Consider the following 19,201-nt stretch of genomic DNA (forward strand, 5'->3'; position numbering starts at 1 on the left):
CTGCTCCCTGTGATGCAGCAATGCTGCCTGGCAGGCTGAGCATCAGTGAGGTGCTTGGTGGCTATGGCAGGGAAAGGGGGTGCAAACAAGTCACTATTGTATAACCAGGTGATGTTGTGAGCCTGGACCGTATCACACTGGGGGTACAACACAATGGAAAAGAAATACTGGGGCTCTCAGAGGAGGCCCTTTGCAGAAGACATCGGGCTGTAGGCAAGAGAAGTTAAGAGCCAGCGTGCCTCTGTCCACGCTGAGCTCTGTCTTGCTAGGGCTGGGCTGGGCTCTCTCCCTGCATCAAACACATGCATGTGCATGAGCAGCCATTGCCCTCTGTGCTTAGCTGAGACGTATCTGAGCTTCTGAAGGTTGTAGCGTTTCCTTCTGCCCTCTCTCTCTGACATGGATGTCCTTCCTTCTCAAGGGCTCATGTTTCTCGTGCTCCACCTCAAAAGAATAAGCTGGAGAGGTTTTTTTAAGGGCTGCTTTCATTCCCCTCCTTTTCACCCTTTATCTTTTCCTCCCAAACTGTAACACAAATCCTTCTGCATGGCAAAATCTCAAGGAAGAAAGAAAAACACGCTTGGACGTCAGCGTTTGGCTCCAACAATCCTGGGAGCTGGTTCGGGAAACATTCATTATCTAATGAATCACCAAGTTTCCAGCACATGTGCCCTTTACAAAACAGAGCTGTAGACGCGTGCTTGAGCCATTAGAGTCCTGTACCTCCCCAAGACGTTTTCAGTAATGTTAGCTGAACAGACCAGTGTCTTCTGGACACAGAAACCCTTCACTTTTGCCCACTTTCCAGCATAAGGATGAACCGTCCAGCTCGGAGATCACACAACACAAGACCTGCTGTTGCCCCGGGTGTTTCCTACTGCCCCAGCTGCAGAGCACTGGAGGCACCGGGATGCAGAAAGCACTTCCCTCATTTCCCCCCTGCCTCCATTCACCCTCCGGTACAGCCTGGGATTGGCCTCCCCGCAGCAGAACAGCTCTCCTGGCTCTCACAACTGCTGCATCTTCCCCAGCCCATGCCAAGAGGCAAACACAGACCAGATGAGGCTAACACATCTGCTGTCACCTCTGAGCCACCACGGCAGAGCCCTGAGGTAGCATCCCTGAAAGGCTAGCACAAAGTCTCTCTTTTCTCTCTTAGTAGCCCCTGCAAGCCAACGGAGGGCTCTTGTGGAATCAGCACTTCCACTGCAGTCGGATCCAACAGCCATCCTAAGCTATCAGGACTTCATTAGACTCAGATTTGTCCTTATTTCCCATTATAACTTCTCAAATGTTTCTTCTCTTTCTCCAAAAGAAGAAACCTTTTAGGGTGGAAAAAAACCCAAAACCAACCCCTAAAAGGGAGTTATTTTACCTGGATTAAATAAACTGCTCCAGATGTGTTTCAAAACACTGCCTTCTCTGTGAGCGGGTACTTATTACCTGATGCAACTTTTTCATGTCAAGCCAAACACCTGAGTGCCTTGAGAAATCAATACAGCATCCCAAGGTGAAGAGACATAAATCTTCACCTCCACCAGTTGAAGATGTGAGCCCGTGCTTCTGAACTCACAGAACCTGTGCTTCTAGACAAAGGAAAACCACCAGCAGAGCCACTTCTTCATGTGATGATCCTACAAACTAAAAGCTCATGAGGTTCTTACCTTATTTGTATGCTTATTAATCACTTATGGCCCTTTTGTTAAGGGGTTTATACAAAAGCTTCCACCCAAATGTCTGACACAGAAGCATCTTCTCAGTGCTCTGGCCTTTTATCAATGGAGTCTTTCAGACTCACATGCAGCTTCCTTAGCACAGGTCTCTCCACTCCCCATAAGGCCCATCATTGTCTTTCAAGACAAGACAACCCTTCCATAGCTTGGGTCCCCACATTTCCAAATGCTTCCACAGCTTCTGACTTTGCAGGCCACTTCGCTCTTCCAACAGCAGGACACCAGAAAGGCGATGGCAGAAGACGGTACAGTAGGAACGAGTGTGAATTCTAGCCTCTAGAAGGTGGGACGACTCACCGTGGAGCCTAGAGAGCAGATCTACAAAGGCATCATACATTCTTCTAGATGCTGCTGCTAAACACAAGAAGAGGGATAAAAGAACCAAGGGAAAACTGACAAAACTGAACCAAAACGGAAAGTATTCCACACCGCTCACCGGGGAGCTGCGCGGGAACGCACCCGAAGCAAATCTATTTACCCTGTTGCAGACATCCATTTGATGGGATTTTTAATTCACTTATTTATTTTTAATAAAATTCTCCTGGGACGTTTGTGGACCTGTCCTGCCGCAGGCTGAGCTCCCATCACACATACTGAAGGCAGCGGAAGGCAAAGATGCTGAGTATATTCCTTTCATACTGCTACTTTCACATTCAGTGTGAACCAAATCTGAAACTCAAGCAGCTCCCTTCAACCTTATTTGTAGCTCCTCAGTGTAGACTACACACATACATACCTACACATAAGCAAAGAAGACACTTTACAGTCCTGGAGCTTAATTATGGGTGTTATCCTACATATAACTAAAAGCCAGTGGAAAAAAGAAGTTTTGGGGAGGACTATTTCATAATGTGCAACCACCGAAATACGAAGAGTCATTCAATGAACATTCAAACAACGACTCGCAGGCTTACCTTCTGACTCTGGCACTCAGCTGTGGGAGTGAAGCACGCTGCTAAGAAGAAAACCAGCAAGCCAGGAGGATGCATTTTCATGCTCTCCCAGGCAGGACCCTTTCCACAGAAGGGGTGGCGATAGAGGCTGCAAGTTCTGTAAGATAAGACCGCCTACTATGAATCAGATCCAAGAAAAACCAGAGGTTAAAAGTAAACAGGGAGAGAGCATTTTCGCACTGTGCTCTGGGGCTGCAAAGCCTTCCGAAGTGGATCTGCTACTTGGAGTGTTACGTCTGAACCAACACCACCTTTTTCTTTCTTTCTTTCTATTCTTACTTTAAATGCACAAGCAGAACTCCTTAGTAAAAGGTTTACTCAAAACAGGAACATCTACGGATTTCCTCTTACATATCAGTTCAAAACAGAAGGAAGGAAATCCTTAGTTTTCAACTAATTGCAATGAAAAAAGGTTAACTGTATGCTTAACTGAAGGCAAATCCAAGGGGCAAACTTAAATACCATGAATTCATAAAGGGTAAGTTAATTTCCTTTTATCATTGATGTTAGTGTGCCCACACTGCCTCAAAGAGAAGGCAGACCTGATCATTGCCTATCCCAAAGAATACATGAACAGAGCAATGCAAATGACATGCTGTGCTTCAGAGGAATAATGCGAGCACATTGTATCAATCAAGCAAGCAAGCTCTTTGGGTAGGCTTTGGTATTTAAAATATTTAAGTTTCTCAGCAGGAAAAGCATCAAATTTTGCAGGTGCTATGGAAGCAATGGCAAAATACATCATTTTCCAAGCACTCTGCTGACAGCTTGATGGATCCAAGGAACACCTCCGTAGCACTTAGAATAGGAAAGCCCTAAGATTTGATTTGAAAAATACACGCTAGCCTGAGGTATGGTCTGCAATTTATTTTCTCCTTTTGAACACCAGAAATAACCAAGAATTGATTATCAACAGATTTTACATGGACTTTGTCTCCCTACGCTACCGAGAGAACCCACAGTACTGAGCAGTCTAAGGACTGCTTCTGTTAGTAACAAATCCTGTTTCGGTTTTGAGCCATTGATAGCACGTGAAGGTGCCTAAATGAAGCTAGGATAAGAAGCTGTTCTTGTCTTTGCACAAATAATGGAGAGCATTAATGTTTTTTTGCCCCCTGCATACACACACACACACGCTAACACATGAAGGACATACAAATTGCAGTACTTACTAGTGCCGTCAGTTGTGCTTCACCTCTTCTTCCATCCTACAGAGAGAGCCAGCATGATGAACAGCCAGCACTGTTATATACCCTGCACTAACAGGAAGCAGATAAGGCACACAACCATCCACTGCAGCCCATGTGAGAAGTACCAGCCCACAGCTCACTCTGACGACTAAGCCCACTTGTCCTGCTCCAGGCCAAGTGCAGCCCTGGGACTCGCACTGCCAGCAGACGGGCACTCAGGGGGTTCACACAGCTCTGGAGAGCACTGGGTACCCTGTGAGCCTGTGAAATGGGGCAGGGTCCACATGGCTCAGACCACCTCTGGTGGGATGGCAAAGTCACAGATGGACAGCGAGAGCATCCTTCAGAGGGGGATTAGCGTGGAAGCTGTACAATGCTTTCTGCAGCCACAACACGGTACCACACTGGCCACACAAACAGAATGAGACTGCTGGTCTTAGGCACACACATCTTTAACAGGCACCCAGAAGGATGTTGACTGCTGCTTGGTGGGTTTCCCAAGAGCTGGGTAGATGACATAAGGATTATGTTGTTGTCAGAGATAGCTAATAAGGTGAAAACAGATTACCCTGAGGCACCTGAAGAGGCATAGGCATCTTTTAGGGAATCTTCAGGCCATTTTCTAACTGAGTTGACACAAAAATGGTACAGGGGAAAAAGGACACAGAAAGACTGATTCCGAGGCCCTCCACTGCCGCTTGTCGTTGCCTATCACGAGGAAACTAGGAAGGGAAGTGAGAGACGGCTTGGTGACATTCCCATCTGATTTAAATCAGATTCACAGCAACATCAAAAGGTTCCCAGCCAGCTTCTTTATCTGACTATATATCATTTAAAGACAAGCAATACAACAGCAAAATACAAGTTAAAAGTGCAAACGCTGAGCAGTTCCATTGCACCACAGCAGAGCACAAGCTGAAAAACCAAAAGATCATCTGTCATCAGACGCTGCTTTCCTGATCAAGTGGCATAGCCAGCATGTGTCAGCCGCTGCCCATGAACTGCTCTGAGGGAATGGAAACCCTGATCAACTTTGGATCTATGTGATTCTGAGAATTAAGAAGGTGAAGCACCAACTGCCTCCAAAGTAACGGGTGGCCAAGAGCCATTAATAATAGTCAGAGCACAGTGGAAAGATGCCAAGGTACTTGCAGTGGCATTGTCAGCAAAGGTGGCAACACCAGCATGGAAACAGCACAGGGGGCAAAGCTGGGTGAAAAAATCCTACTGCTCCACTTACACTGCTTCTGTTCTTGTCTAATGGATGGGTTCCTCCTAGGAGACAGATGGACTTTCTCACGGATGGCATCAATAAAAATCTGATGACTTAGAGACCAAATCATAGAATCATAGAACAGTCAGGGTTGGAAAGGACCTTAAGATCATCCAGTTCCAACCCCCCTGCCATGGGCAGGGACACCTCACACTAAACCATCTCACCCAAGGCCTCATCCAACCTGGCCTTGAACACTGCCAGGGATGGAGCATTCACAACCTCCCTGGGCAACCCATTCCAGTGCCTCACCACCCTCACAGGAAAGAATTTCCTCCTTAGATCCAATCTAAACTTCCCCTGTTTCAGTTTGAACCCATTACCCCTTGTCCTGTCACTACAGTCCCTAATGAAGAGTCCCTCCCCAGCATCCCTACAGGCCCCCTTCAGATACTGGAAGCTGCTCTGAGGTCTCCACACAGCCTTCTCTTCTCCAGGCTGAACAGCCCCAACTTCCTCACCCTGTCTCCATACAGGAGGTGCTCCAGCCCCTGATCATCCTCATGGCCTCCTCTGGACTTGTTCCAACAGTTCCATGTCCTTTTTATGTTGAGGACACCAGAACTGCACACAATGCTCCAGGTGAGGTCTCACAATGCATTGAATTGATTCTTTTGATGGCTCTGCTTTGTCCAACACCCTTCAAAACTGTCAATAAGTAAAAAAGTCCACTGCCCTCACTCCTGTCTACATATGAGCAGCCCATAGGGAGACATCTGCACAAAGCATTTAAACCTTCTAAGGTCCCACAACAGAAGATCCTGAGATGTCAGAGAGCTCAACATCTGTTTGCTTTTAAACAGTCCAGAGTTTACACAGGAAATACCCAGTAGTGCGTTAAGAATGAAGCCATGGGACTTGCTGTCATTAGCAATTATAGGAATATGTAAGACAGGAAAACTGGGGGGGGAAAAGCCTGCATCAAAAGGATGCTCCATCCCTGGCAGTGTTCAAGACCAGGTTGGATGAGGCCTTGGGTGCCATGGTTTAGTGTGAGGTGTCCCTGCCCATGGCAGGGGTGTTGGCACTGGATGATCTTAAGGTCCTTTCCAACCCTAACTATTCTATGATTCTATGATTCTATAGGCAAGACTTGTAAGGATCTAATGACAGAGCATGTGAACGACCCTGTGGAGGCAGGGTAGAAGGATTTTCATTCACATCCTAGCCAATATCTGATTAAACAGATTGTGCAAATCCAGTTTTAAAACATACAGTAGTTGTTGTCAGCTGTCTGCCAGCGTGCTTATATGCGAGGTTTAGCACGGGGGCTTTGCTTTGGTTTGGAAAGCCCAGTGGTTGACTTATCAGCCAAGTGTCTCCCTGGCCCATTCAGCAGAAGGCAGCTGGTTCAGCAGCTGAAGTCATAGATGTGGGTCTCGGAAGCATCACCTTCAGCTTCTGGCCCTGACACAGACTACTTCTGCGAAACACTGATAATTTGCCTTGTAGTGTGAGTCTCACAAATCATCAGCAGGTCCTGGCAAGCAGCCCTCCTCACTTGCTGTTTTTGTTTATGCGTTGATGAAAGGTTGGGTCCTCTGAAATAACCTGTCCGAGACCTGGCATTTGTTTCTCTGTGCACACATCAACATTCAGAGCTGAGAAACTGCTGGCAAAAAAAACTACTCAGCCTGTTCCATGGGGAACAAAAGAGTAGCCTGGATAAAGGCAAAGGATACAGCCACCACCGCTTCCAGCCTCCGTGCCTGTGCCACACGTCGCAGTTTAAAATGCTGGGTCACCAGCCCTCCTCTGCCATGCGTGCAGCCCTGGCGAGCATGGGCAATTTCCTGCCATTGAAACCTCGTGTTTAAGAGATCTTTAGGGGAATTACAGAGCCAGGACAAAGGGTTTGCCATACGGACCACGGGGCTTCTGCTGGAGCTCACCAGTTGGTGACACCCACAGACGGACATGGACCCTTGCTCCACTCAGAAAGCTGGGAAAGAGCATGAAGTCTCTTTGCTCTGAATTCTAAGCGTGCAAGAAGGCTACGGGTCTGGAGAGGTACTACCAAAAGATTGAACAGACCACTCCAGGAATGCCTGTGTGTAGGAAGAAGGCCAGCTGCACCACTCACTGAACCCACCCCCGAGGCTCTCGGTGAAGAGACTTGGCTACAATCCTGGGGTTTTTTTTTGCCTATCTTGGCAAACTGGAAAGTGCAGGAATTTTATTAGCAAAAACCCAGAAGGGTCGCACAGGAAGTAAAGAGGAGGTCGCTTATCTCTCTCTCACACGCACACGCACACACACACGCAGTGGTCCAGGCAGAGAGGTAGAGCTGCCCCAGCGCAGCCTTGTCACGTCAGTCAGGAAGAAATGATCCCAGCTGCTCACATCCTGTTAGGTCAAAGCCTCGACGGGCAGCAGTACAAATGTCAGTGCAGAAATGCTGGGAGTCCTGGCCTGTTCACTGCTATTGACTCCCAGCTCCTGAACCCACGCAGCCTGCAGTGAAAGCCAGCCACATACATCCCATCTCTTGGCTTTATTTTTGGACCTTTCCCATCTATTAAGCAGCGCTCTGGCCTTGTTCTGGGACAGTCAGGCACTAAACTCCCCACAGATACTGAAGTCTGAGTAAGTCTTGCTCAGGCTGAGCTATTGAAACTCAGCACCCGCTCACACCAGCATGATCGAAGAGGCAGCGTGCTTTGCTTGCCCATGGTGATGCTGCTTATCCTTCAGGTACCGTTATCTATAAGGGATAGAAAGGGTGTATAATGTGCCTGCCTGAGAACAGCGTAATAGAGATAGGAGTTTGGATTCCGCTATCCCATCATTTTAGAGATGATGTGAGCTCTTGTCACCCCCTCTTAAAGTCTGAAGCACAAGGGCTTTGTGCCCACCTTACCAACCCCAGCTGTTACTCCTTTTGCACCTATTCAGGTGTTGGGGTTTTTTTCTAGCTTTGGCTAGTCTTTAGCACTTTTTCGGTCTAGTGAGTCTCATATACCCCCTTTTTCCACACCAAGTTAAGGCTTTCCAGGTTACTAACTGCCCTTCAAAATCAGGTAGACAGCAAGGGACAGAAGTTTGCAATCTGCCTGCTCTGAACCACACCTCATGCTTTTCCTTTCACTGCTGCTTCTCGGACTAGATTTAGTACATTCAAGTAAGAAGTCGCAGCATTTTGTGTTAACTCAATTAAAAAAGAAACTCCTTATCAAAGCTGACAAGAACGGGAGAACATGTCAAGAGGGCTGATGCAAATACACCACCATTCAGTACATCGACAGGCAGGCAGGTCAGAGGGTGCTGGAAAAGCAGCGCGGACTGAACACAGGCCAGACAGGACGCAGGTTGTGCTAGCGTGTTTTGTCACACAGAAAGCAGCTCAGCTCAGCTCAGCACCTCATTTACTTTCCTTCCTAATGAAACTCATACGTGATTTTCCAATTGTAATAAAAGGGAAGTGTGAAAACTTGTGGCCAGATCTTCAGCAGATGCCACTGAACATTAAGTAATTGCATGGGTCTCCCACGGGTGACACAGCTACACCAGCTCCTAAGCCACACTGTGGAAGTCTAGGATGGTTTAGCAGATACCTTTTTCAGGCAACCATCCCCGCCTGCCTACATGCACTTTTAGCTACTCATAGAATCACAGAATAGTTAGGGTTGGAAACGACCTTAAGATCACCCAGTTCCAACCCCCCTGCCACGGGCAGGGACACCTCACACTAAACCATCTCACCCAAGGCCTCGTCCAACCTCAGATGTTGTCTTAATGTTAAACAGGGCTGGAAACCGTAAAAGATTTGCGTATGAGGGATTAGTAAAGAAAAACACACATGCAGGCTCCATAGCGCTCTTGCAAAAAGGAAGGAAGAAATCAAGACTGCCTCCTGTGACCGCAACCACTTACAAACCAATTCATTGCACAGACCTTTCTCTCGAAAGTAATTGTGGAAAGCCCTGAGAAACCTCTGTGAAACGAACCAACCAGCTAATCCATAAAGCTCAGGATGAGGGACTGCACGCTTTCAAGGAAAACCCTTCAGTTAAATCCCTTTACATAGAAACAAAGGACGACACCAGAATTAAACAACAGGCTGGTGCTGAGGAACGAGAGTGAAGAGAATCTTTCACCTTAACATTGCACTTAAATGAACAGAAATCCACACCCAGATCGTTGCAGCTCCAGCAGATTTTACCTTGGGCAAAAGAGCAGGGAGGGTATGAGATGTGCGGTGACAGGAGAGAAGGAGGATTTCTTGGTTTGGGTTTGTTGGGGTTCATGTTTTAAAAAGAGCTGAAGGGTCAGAGAAGAAACTTCACTTCACATTGCCCACGAGCTCCCTGCTGGAGTGTGAAAGATTATCTATCAGAAAAAGGTGCCTGGAAATGAACAATTCTGGTAGCACCGCAGCTGGGATATTAATGGGAGAATAACTGGAAGAATCCTGTCATATGCATCTGATGAATTACTGAACATTTTGTTCACCTTAAAACGTGAGCAGAGTTTACCAACAACCCAAGGGGACATTGTACCTTTGCCCTGGATTAATAATCTGATCTAAAGGGGCAGGTTTAATGTTTGAAACAGCTGTGGACTTCCAAGAATTTCAAGTTTAATCGCAGCTGTGTTCTTGCTGCAGTAAGATCTGAAAGGAAACCTTGACTGCTCAAACTATGTAACAAGAGGGGATTACCCTTGCTTATCCTAATACAGGATTCGATGATATGCATTAATGTATTAAAATAAATCTGAACAGTTGGGCTTTACAAAAGATGCTTAGAAAGAGAACTTGGGTCTGACTCAAGCACAGGGCATCCCCCAGAACAGGCCTTATAGAAAAGATGGAAGCCAGGTTAGCTTACCCAGAAATATCAAGTATAACCCCCTAGGTACAAGAGGCAGAGAGATCTATTCAGGTTGGCTCAAATCCCATGCAGGTCCAAAGGACTCAATACAGATTCCCTTTGCATTCACTTAAACCATAAGCCACATTGTGAATGATCTGCTTATCTGGTAAACTCTCAATTGCTTTGCATATCAGACTATTCAAGTTGCCACAGGCTCCTCCCAAGTGTTACCTACAAGACTTACCAGTGATTAAAAAAACTACACCAGAAAGAATGAAGACCTAAGCTTTTGTTTTCCCTCAATTTTTTTATTTTAGAAATTAGGGCTTTTTCTACCTAGTGAAGATTAAGCTTAAATGAACACAAGCATCCTTAAGTTTTCAGGGAACACACAACCTCTAAAATACAGGAAAATTCATTTCTCCCCAAGAGTCTACCGTAGTCCCCACCTTAATAGTTCAGTTTGGTCTAATCTTGAAAGGGGATAGGTTCCTTCTGCTGAAGTGTGAGCAGAGAAGCACTCAAGTTAACACCTCTCACCTCTTTGGCTGCTTAGGGAACTCCACTGCATCCTGCAGTACAATCTGGCTGCCTGTGTCTATCATCCTTGCACTGACTGCAACATTCCTTGCCTCTGGGGCACAGCCAAGCTCCACACCAGCATGGAAAAATACCCCATGGAGCTACCAGATTTCCAGCTCCTTTGTGGACCTGCCATTCTTGGGGAAAATTCAAAACTTGTTTGGACCACGCTCCGAGTAATCTGTTTGGAGCTTGCCCTGTTGTGAGCTTGACTGCTGGACCTCCAGAAGTCTCTTCCAACATAACTTCTTCTATGTGTTTTCCTAAGGAGCACCAGTTTTAAGCAACATCATCTGGCACATATGTATCAAAACTGTTTCCTCCCTTCTTATTCCCAGTGGATACAGAACAGTCTTAAACTCCATAAAGTTCATAATACTAAGGACTTGACTTTACAGGGGAGACTAAACTTGTTGGGCATGATAATGACTCTATGACAGAATTCTTCCATTTGACCAAGCAAGGAAAAACAACCTTCAGACTTTGTTACCTTCACTGTCCTTTGATGACATACAAGACTTCACAAGTTAGGCTGAAACCTGCCAACTTGGATGACAGCTTGGAAAGCAAAGCCCTAATATCTGACAAAGAAGCAAAAGTACTTGAAATATAACCTCCTTAAATTGTATTCAGAAGCTGCAGATCCTCAGTTTCCATGACTGAGCTCTGTTTCTGGACCAGTAAAAACTTGCTATAGTAGAATAAACTATTTTCTTCTTTCACCTTGCTGCATATTTCATACTTTACAATACACTCTAGGAGCACAGCATGTGCTGCTGAACTGCCATATGGTACCTTGTAAACACAAAATAAACTCAAAAAGACAAGGCCAAAAGAAAACTGTCAAATTACACTTTATTTGTATTGACAAGATCAGCAAAAGAAAGACTTTGTGTTCAGAGATACAAATTCATTATTTGCTGACAAAATGCTTGTACACCCATGTTGGGTATTTCCACTTTCAAGACAATACTAACTGGATCTTTCAAACGTGTAATTCCTCTTTACCCTAGGATAAGGAAAAAGAACTCCAATGAAAATGTCATATGAAAATCTGTTACCTGCTTTTGGCTCAAATTTTCCTAAGTTCATGATTGGCAGCAAATAATCACATTTGGCTTCAAAGAAAAACATATGTAAAACTGTAAGATCATTAAATAATAAGCATTAGAGCAGAATACCCAAAATACTTCTCATACAAAGAACATTGCACTTGAACATACACAAGCTTTTACCATTATTTACACAGTAGAATTTGTATAGAACAGCAAGACTGATATATACAGAAAAACAGCGGAAACCTTAACAGCCCTAGACAGCATATCTAGTGTTGACTCCTTAATTTTTCCATACAGTTTCCCAGGATGTGTCATGATTATTTTTTCCATTATATAATATTGCATAAAAAATAGACTTTATAAGAAGTTCAGTCCCCAGTTAACATGTCAGAATATTTCTATGCACTATTAAATGTTCACTGCACTAGGGAGCAAGGGAGTCCAGGTCACCTCCTGATTAAAATACAGAACTTAACGGGCGCTACTTAAACACTGTGCTTTAGCTCAAAATCATTTACCTGTGCAATAACTAGCCAGTGAGTTCCAAAGGCAATTCCCTACCACACAGGATCTCCCACTGTCTTGCAAGCAATGAAATTAATTTCTCCCTGCTTTCTGCACTTGGGATAAAGATGCACCACTGGATCTCTCTGCTCCTGCTGCCTTCTTGTTTAGCATTTCCCTTGGGGACACTATGAGTTTCTCCAAAGTGATCCAGTGTTAAATTCTGCATCAGATCCTGATTCTGCACATCATCAAACACAAACGTAAGGGCCTGTGGGTATGTCTGATAACCCATAAGCACCCTATCTAAATCCCGGATTCGTCTTCCATCTGCAAGTTGATACTTATCTCTCTTTGGCGGTTCCTTAGCAAATTCAGGCAGTGGGTAACTGATATAATCTTCATCAAAGAGAAACAGATCAGAGCTGGTTAATATAAGTGTTTTAGGTTGAAGCGAACCAGTGTTTTGGGCAGATCCTTCAGCATGATTTACTTGAAATGCCAACACATACAGAAGAATGTTGAGAGACTGAAGATTAGTCAAACCATCCATCTTCTCTGCCACTAGAAAAGCAAGGTCCCCAATTTCCTCTTCATTTGGATAAATAAATTTTACTCTGCTAGAGTGAATCAGTTCATAATTCTCCATTTTTCCTGCAAGAAACATACATTTTTGCATTTAGCACTCTAAAATAGTTTCTTAATATATTAGCATCTGCACCTAACCTTTGACAGCTGGCTGCAACTGGAAGAATTCAAGGTTTGGATCTATTCATACAGTTTTACTTATATATAATATTGGAATAATTGTATTTGGATTGCAGATCCTTACTGGAGTCTTCTCTTGCATTACCAACATACTTTTCTGCAAATTTCTAGCCACGAAACTAGTTCAGGGAGTTGGCAGAAGAGGTTCCAAATAAATACAGCTGGATTCCCAGAGACGATCCACCTCCCCACCATCTGACCTCCTCTGCCTCCTTCCCACTCTCCAGTTCTGAAAACACTGAAAGCATTATTAGATCACAGAACACAAACAAAATCCCTGCTTCTGTTAAGCAGAGAGGAAAGGCAGAAATTGAAACAAAAAAAGGAAAATTATTCTGATTTTCATGCATTCTGGAAGGGCAGAAGGTGACACAGTCCCTTACTCCCTGAAAGTGGTGAAATACAACACAGCAAAGCTTTAAGGAAGCATGCCAGCTTTTTTTCACAGAAACTGGTCTAATAAAAGATGCCTTCCCATTAAACCTTGCACCTTCTGGGCTTACAGATTCTCAGCACAGTAACAGTTAACAGTCATTCTTCAGGAAAATGCCATTTTATTTCATGCCTTCAACTAGATTCAGGATTCTAAGCAAACAATTTCACCTGATAGTGGAATTAAACCTAACACCTTAAAAAAAAAAAGCCTAGTTTTCACCATATTCTCACAGAATGACAGGATTCTTTTATTTGACCAAACAAAGAAAAACAGCCTTCAGTCTTCGTTACCTTCACTGTTCTCTGATGACTTTACAGGTTGGGCTGAAACTTGCAGTAGAGCTACACTAATGTACACCCCAAAATACTGTATTGGAAGTGCTGCTTCTGCTGGACTCAAGAAGCCATCACTAACTTCATATGTGCAAGACTTTGTATGTAACAATTCTCTTTAGACAAGGAACATGTAAGAATTAAAGTCAGAGAGTCTGGTTAAAGTACGAAATGGGAAACAACTGATGCACAAATTTCCCTCAAGAGTTTTTCATAATGCCCCAAGTACGATGCCTAAGTAACTCGTGACATCTTGAAAAGACTACCTACCCGTGTTCTTACTCCCAAATTCGGAGTAGAAGTCTTTATCTACTGGTTCAGGTGAAGGTGTGCACGCAAGTAAGGACAGAACTGCCATAAGCTGCTGTATGAAGGTGTGAGTGTTGTAACTGTCTCTTGTCAGGCAGGTAACTATATGATCTGCAGAATGTCCTGAAGAAAAGACAGAATGTAAATCACTCACAGATCTGTAAACGGCATTATCATTTCTTCAACCAACATGCAACTGCCAACACAAAAGTATTATTGCTCCTGAAAATATGCATTGTTCTGAAAGCTTTCAAATCTTTGGAAAATAGAAGAAAAAAAAAAAAGAAAGAAAATATTTTAAATCCTGAGAAATTATAATGTACACTTAGGATTTAACTGTTCAACTACTGCTGTAGGGATTCAATTTATCTTACAGAAAAAAAATGCCCTCAGTTTTCTTTGTTACATATAAAGTCACTTCAAAAAATTTCCACAAGGGAGATTTCACCCCAAAACTCTCAATGCAATCAGAAGACATTTTAGAACACAGCAGTGTATGGCTCACATGCATCTGGGCATCAGCCCAGAAACTTCACCCATGTTATTTACATTAAATTTGAAGTTGACATCATTACCTTCTGTAAGCTTTAAGGCCTCACTTGCAATAAATAAATAAATAAATAACTCTATCAAGTACACATTTTGCAACTCGGGCAGTACCCTGATTTCACTCCTTATTGCAAGCCAAGCCTCAAAACAACAAGAAAGTCTTTAGGTTTCCCTTCTGATGCATCACTAAGTGAATTTTTAAGATCATTTGTGGGACTAATTAATTCTTTGATATTAAACTTCCCATTAAGATGTTGCAAGACAGTATATCAGCTACTGGCACAGCACCAGTGTTACATTAACTTGATTTCTTTAAAGAAAAATAAAAGCTACTCTTCACTCATAAAGACAGGAATGCATCTAAGATAAGACTAAACAGACCAAACAGAACTGGAAAAATTTAAAGTACAACATGTACTCACCAGTAATTCGGAAGTATTGGTCAAACAGGCCAACATTCACTGACTGCAAGTCATTAAGTTTCAGCACAAAGCAGCAAGAGAGGTGGAAAGAACTATTTTCACAATCTGAATCTTCTTTGTTCCAAAAATCTGTCGATAAAGGATATATGATAAAAAGTCAAAAGAAAAAATTTTCTTCCTTTCCATAAGCATAATTTTTTATATTAAAATCTTATACCTGTATCATACTCAAAGGAAGAAATTTGGAAGAAAGTGGGAACAGCAACTAATTTCTCAAGCAACCAATACAACTAAATCTCGAAGTATGTGTCACATCACATTTAAATCAGCAGGTGAATTAACAAACCACTTCCACTAAGTGAATGCACACCACAAGTTTCATTACCCTTCACTTACCATTTTGGTTATGAAAGGGTCCTTAGCTGCCTAGGTGTTGCTAGGGACTACAAAATTAAATCTGAGAAAGGCATGGAAACAACAGCCCATGGAAAGGTTTATTTTGAGAAGAAGCCATGAGTGAAAACCCTGGTTTCTGAACCTAAAAGCCTTATGCAAGTATTCTACACACAGCAAACTGTGCCATTCCCTCCCTCAAATAGGAGGGCCAAGTAAGAATATTGACCAAACCTGGTACTGAAACTGAAGACAAACACACAGTAAGGGATTAAGTTGGTAATCTTACTAAAGGGTCCAAATAGTTTCTTACCTGACTGGCACTCATCAGCATGAATGAAAGAGTCATCCAAGAGAAAGTAAACAGCTTTTGTTGAGAGAAGCACACAAGCCATCACTTCCACATTGGGAGTCTTGTAAAACAGGACTGAAGACCACATGAGATGTCTTAACTCTTCATTCTCCACCTAAGATATAAACTGTATTTTATAAGTTATCTGCATACTTTGATATTTCTGATAGTTTCATCATCCTAGAAGCAACTTTAGACTACTGGAAAAACAGTTTCAGAATCTGAAGCATCTGAACACGCTGTAGTCAAGCATCCGTCTACTTGAAAGTGTCTTGTGCTTGGACCACAACAGAAAAATAATTCTGATATAACTGTTCTTTGTTTCCTGTTGAAAACTAGAAACCAAACATGTAGTGTACAAAACTTTCTAGAACAGATGCTACAGATGAAATTTTCATCAACAGCTAAGCAGTTCCTCCCAAGCCTCACCAAGTCTATTGAGCCTTCAGATGCTATTGAGGGGCTGGATTCAAAGATCCTTAAGAGAGGACCAGAAGCACAGTTTGCCACTACAGCTGCTGTTCCAATTAGGCACCTTCCCAGCTTGATGAGCCTATTGTGAATTCTCAGATGTTTCATCTGCTTGCTTTATCAACTTCTGGTGTAAAAAGAGAAGCACAACTTAACTTGTGCTTACTCATATTTGGAAGTGATGGTAATTGAATAAAAAGTATTTATCAATAAGCTTTTCAACTGACTTTTCTACTCAGTCCACAATGATTTATCACTCAAAGCCACATGAATTTTAGGCAAGATTTGTAATTTTAAATTTGATGTTCCCCACACAGATTATAAATCTTTCTCAGAAACGAAGTTTATTTGCTCATGTTTCTGGAGTACCTACAGCCATGCATGTGTTATATTCAAGCACCCATATTAAACAAAGGAATCAGAGCCCTTATTGATTTAGCCAGATACCATCACAAAATAATTCCGCTCCAGTTTTCTTTCCTGTGGCACTTTAAAGAAAAAAAGAGGGACATTCTTGGAATAATTATATCAAGACATACAATAACACACTCTCCTATTCTGCATCAAGGTTCCTGAAGGCAAAATACGCTAAAAATGGAATAGCAGGCAGCCTTTTGATCAAAAAGCTTCCAGGTTTAGAAGAGCCTAACAATTTCTTTTAAGTCTCATCAGGAAAGTTTTTTACAATGCTGTCTAGTACTGACAGGCCACAAGGCATCTTCTTATACATCTGGGTTAGGCACAATACCTCTGCAATATTGCTGTGGAAAAACTCGACTAGGGCATTGCCTTTCAGCCCAGCCACATACTGCAGAGACACAGAAACATGAAGGTGAACAGGAATCTGGTTATCTTCTGTTATCTTCTGCATAAGAAATTCAGATGGATATAAAGATGACAGCGTCAGATGAGGCTTGCAAAAGCTAGAAGAGATCCAGAAAACACATCATCAAAATTTAAGGAAATACATTGCTCTTCTCCTACAAGAATACTTTATATTTTGTTCAGGAATTAGAAACGGGCAACTTCTACACTTAACAGTTCACTTCAAAATCATTTAAAGTAAACTGAGCATAGCTGTCAATCTGCCATGACCTCAGTCTGCAAGCACATGAAAGAGGAAGTCTCCTTCTGTAAGACATATTTTATGTTGGTACAGTCCATTCATACATACTATAGATCAGCAGAATGAAAGAGTACTTCATCAATACTACAGGCCAAAATCAATTAAGGTGACAACTGTAAACACACTGGCTAGGCCACATTAACTTCAGCACTGTGCAACAGGCCTTTTAAGGGCATTGTTACCTTGCTGACTGACCGTGTCTGTTTGCCTCCACAACATGGTTTCTTACAGCATCTGATTTGCTTGAAGCTTTGAAAATAATAATAGTCTTAACATCCTGCAGGAGTGTCCTTAAAAGACTGTAGATTCTTAGGAAGTGGAATTTCTCATGAGGTAGAACGAACACTGCTGTAACAAATCTGTATCCAACAAGCAACTCCAGTACATGCCCATCCAAAAATGAACCCTTCTGCTGGATGGAACCATGAGTTGGATGCAACACAAGTGATGCTAACGGAATCCTATTCAACTTAAATGCACTTCCCAACTCTTCTGTGCCTATCCATTTACCTGGCAGTAAACTGAAATCCACCTTTAGTATATACAAATGCTGGGGTGTTAGAAATATCCAACATGGATGGACCACGCAGGGGCCGTGGTCAGATTTATACACTGAAGAATAAAGTGCAGAACACAAAACATTTTTTGACCATTCTTTGTTATTGCCAGCTGACCCCGGTTGATGCAAGATTTTCTGAATATTGGTCTTATTCCCATAAACAAGGTATGTTGGGAAATGACCTTTTATTTCAACATCTTCTGTTGAAATGCAATTCAATTCCATAAGCTGAGACAGAAACTCTCGCAGGTTTGCTTTACCACAGTACAACGTGGAGCTTGGTAACACTGGGGTGTAGTGTTGAGAGCAACGTGTGTGTAAACAGGAATAAAAATCTTGAAGATTCTGGGAGTCTGAAACAATGAACAAGTAGTTGTCACTGTTTTTCAGCTTCAGTGTTAAACAGATTTCTGGCAGAAGAAAGCCAAATTCTGTTAGATCCGTATACGGAAAGCACAGTGTTAATTTCAAGGCAGAAGGAATGTGCTGGCAATTTCCTCTCAATTCCTGATGAGGGATCTCAAACACAGCTAGCATATCATCAGTCAAAACCAAACAGGAAGCAAACTGCCTGAGTCCTTTATGAATGTGAATAGAAAAACTCCAGAGAATCTTGACTATGTCAACATGCTCCACTGCTACGTTGTCAGATGACAGAGTGTCTGAATTAGTGCTGAACTCAAATGTCTCATGAAGTCCCATTTCGAAATATCCATCTTCTTTGTCTGTGGTTCCAGAATCACCGGGAGGGCTTCCTTTATTCTCTGTAAAGGAAGGAGGTGATCTCTGCACAGTCTGCACTATCAAGGCAGAAAGGTGCTGGATAAAATCTTCATTTGTGGCAGTATATGACATACAATTAAAAGGCAAGATGATGGTGTTGCAGGGGTCAGGCACCGCACAGTGTTCTTCCTCTGAATGATCCAAACTTCAAAAGAGATAAGCCACAGTAAGTCAAGCTGGAGTTTAATAACAGTCATAGCTACCTATGATTTATGGTGCTGCTTTTCAGAACTTTGAGGTTCACTCTTGTTACTACAGTTAAATTGGTGTACATCTTTGTACTGCACACAACCATTTATTTTAAAGGCTGGTAGCATGCAACTCTATAAAAAGCAAAACCCCAAAAGTTTAGTTCACCTTCCATTTCCCATCCCCAGAAATCATATCTTTATGAGTTAAAGGACTGTACAATACAAGTATTGCTGGTTTTTAAACTACCAACTGCATCACAGGGTTCAACAGTTAAGAACACTTTACTCCAGGAAAACTATTTTGAAGAAACCCAAACAGGGGCAGCATACAATAAGAGAGACTGTTCTGCCTTAAAGGCCAGGTTTAAAAATGCAGCATCCACTGTTATCACCCAAAAGCTAA

At 42.9% G+C, this 19,201-nt stretch overlaps 2 protein-coding genes across 7 annotated transcripts in view; both read right to left on the bottom strand.

Annotated features, from left to right (window-relative positions):
- STAB1 (stabilin 1) overlaps positions 1–3,980 on the bottom strand; it is a 56,944-nt gene extending 52,964 nt beyond the window's left edge. The window contains exons 1-2 of one of the 3 annotated variants that reach the window (XM_062610287.1): positions 3,859–3,980; positions 2,648–2,783 (exon numbers count right to left, since the gene is read on the bottom strand). In XM_062610287.1, coding sequence (XP_062466271.1) covers positions 2,648–2,728 — 81 coding nt within the window. In that variant the 5' untranslated portion in view covers positions 2,729–2,783; positions 3,859–3,980. Of the gene's footprint in view, positions 1–2,647; positions 3,016–3,858 lie in introns of those variants that run through there. The other 2 variants (XM_062610286.1, XM_062610285.1) reach the window with 2 other exon arrangements.
- A 7,403-nt stretch (positions 3,981–11,383) lies between these two features.
- NISCH (nischarin) overlaps positions 11,384–19,201 on the bottom strand; it is a 30,164-nt gene continuing 22,346 nt past the window's right edge. For 2 of the 4 annotated variants that reach the window (XM_062610294.1, XM_062610293.1), the window contains 6 exons: positions 17,448–18,752; positions 16,888–17,062; positions 15,630–15,783; positions 14,924–15,052; positions 13,914–14,075; positions 11,384–12,761 (listed from right to left, as the gene is read on the bottom strand). In XM_062610294.1, coding sequence (XP_062466278.1) covers positions 12,133–12,761; positions 13,914–14,075; positions 14,924–15,052; positions 15,630–15,783; positions 16,888–17,062; positions 17,448–18,752 — 2,554 coding nt within the window. In that variant the 3' untranslated portion in view covers positions 11,384–12,132. Of the gene's footprint in view, positions 12,762–13,913; positions 14,076–14,923; positions 15,053–15,629; positions 15,784–16,887; positions 17,063–17,447; positions 18,753–19,201 lie in introns of those variants that run through there. The other 2 variants (XM_062610295.1, XM_062610296.1) reach the window with 2 other exon arrangements.

This window comes from Pezoporus occidentalis, unplaced genomic scaffold, assembly GCF_034315485.1.
Source record: "Pezoporus occidentalis ecotype Australia unplaced genomic scaffold, CSIRO_AGI_Poc_V1 ctg145, whole genome shotgun sequence".
Classification (NCBI taxonomy): Eukaryota; Metazoa; Chordata; class Aves; order Psittaciformes; family Psittacidae; genus Pezoporus; species Pezoporus occidentalis.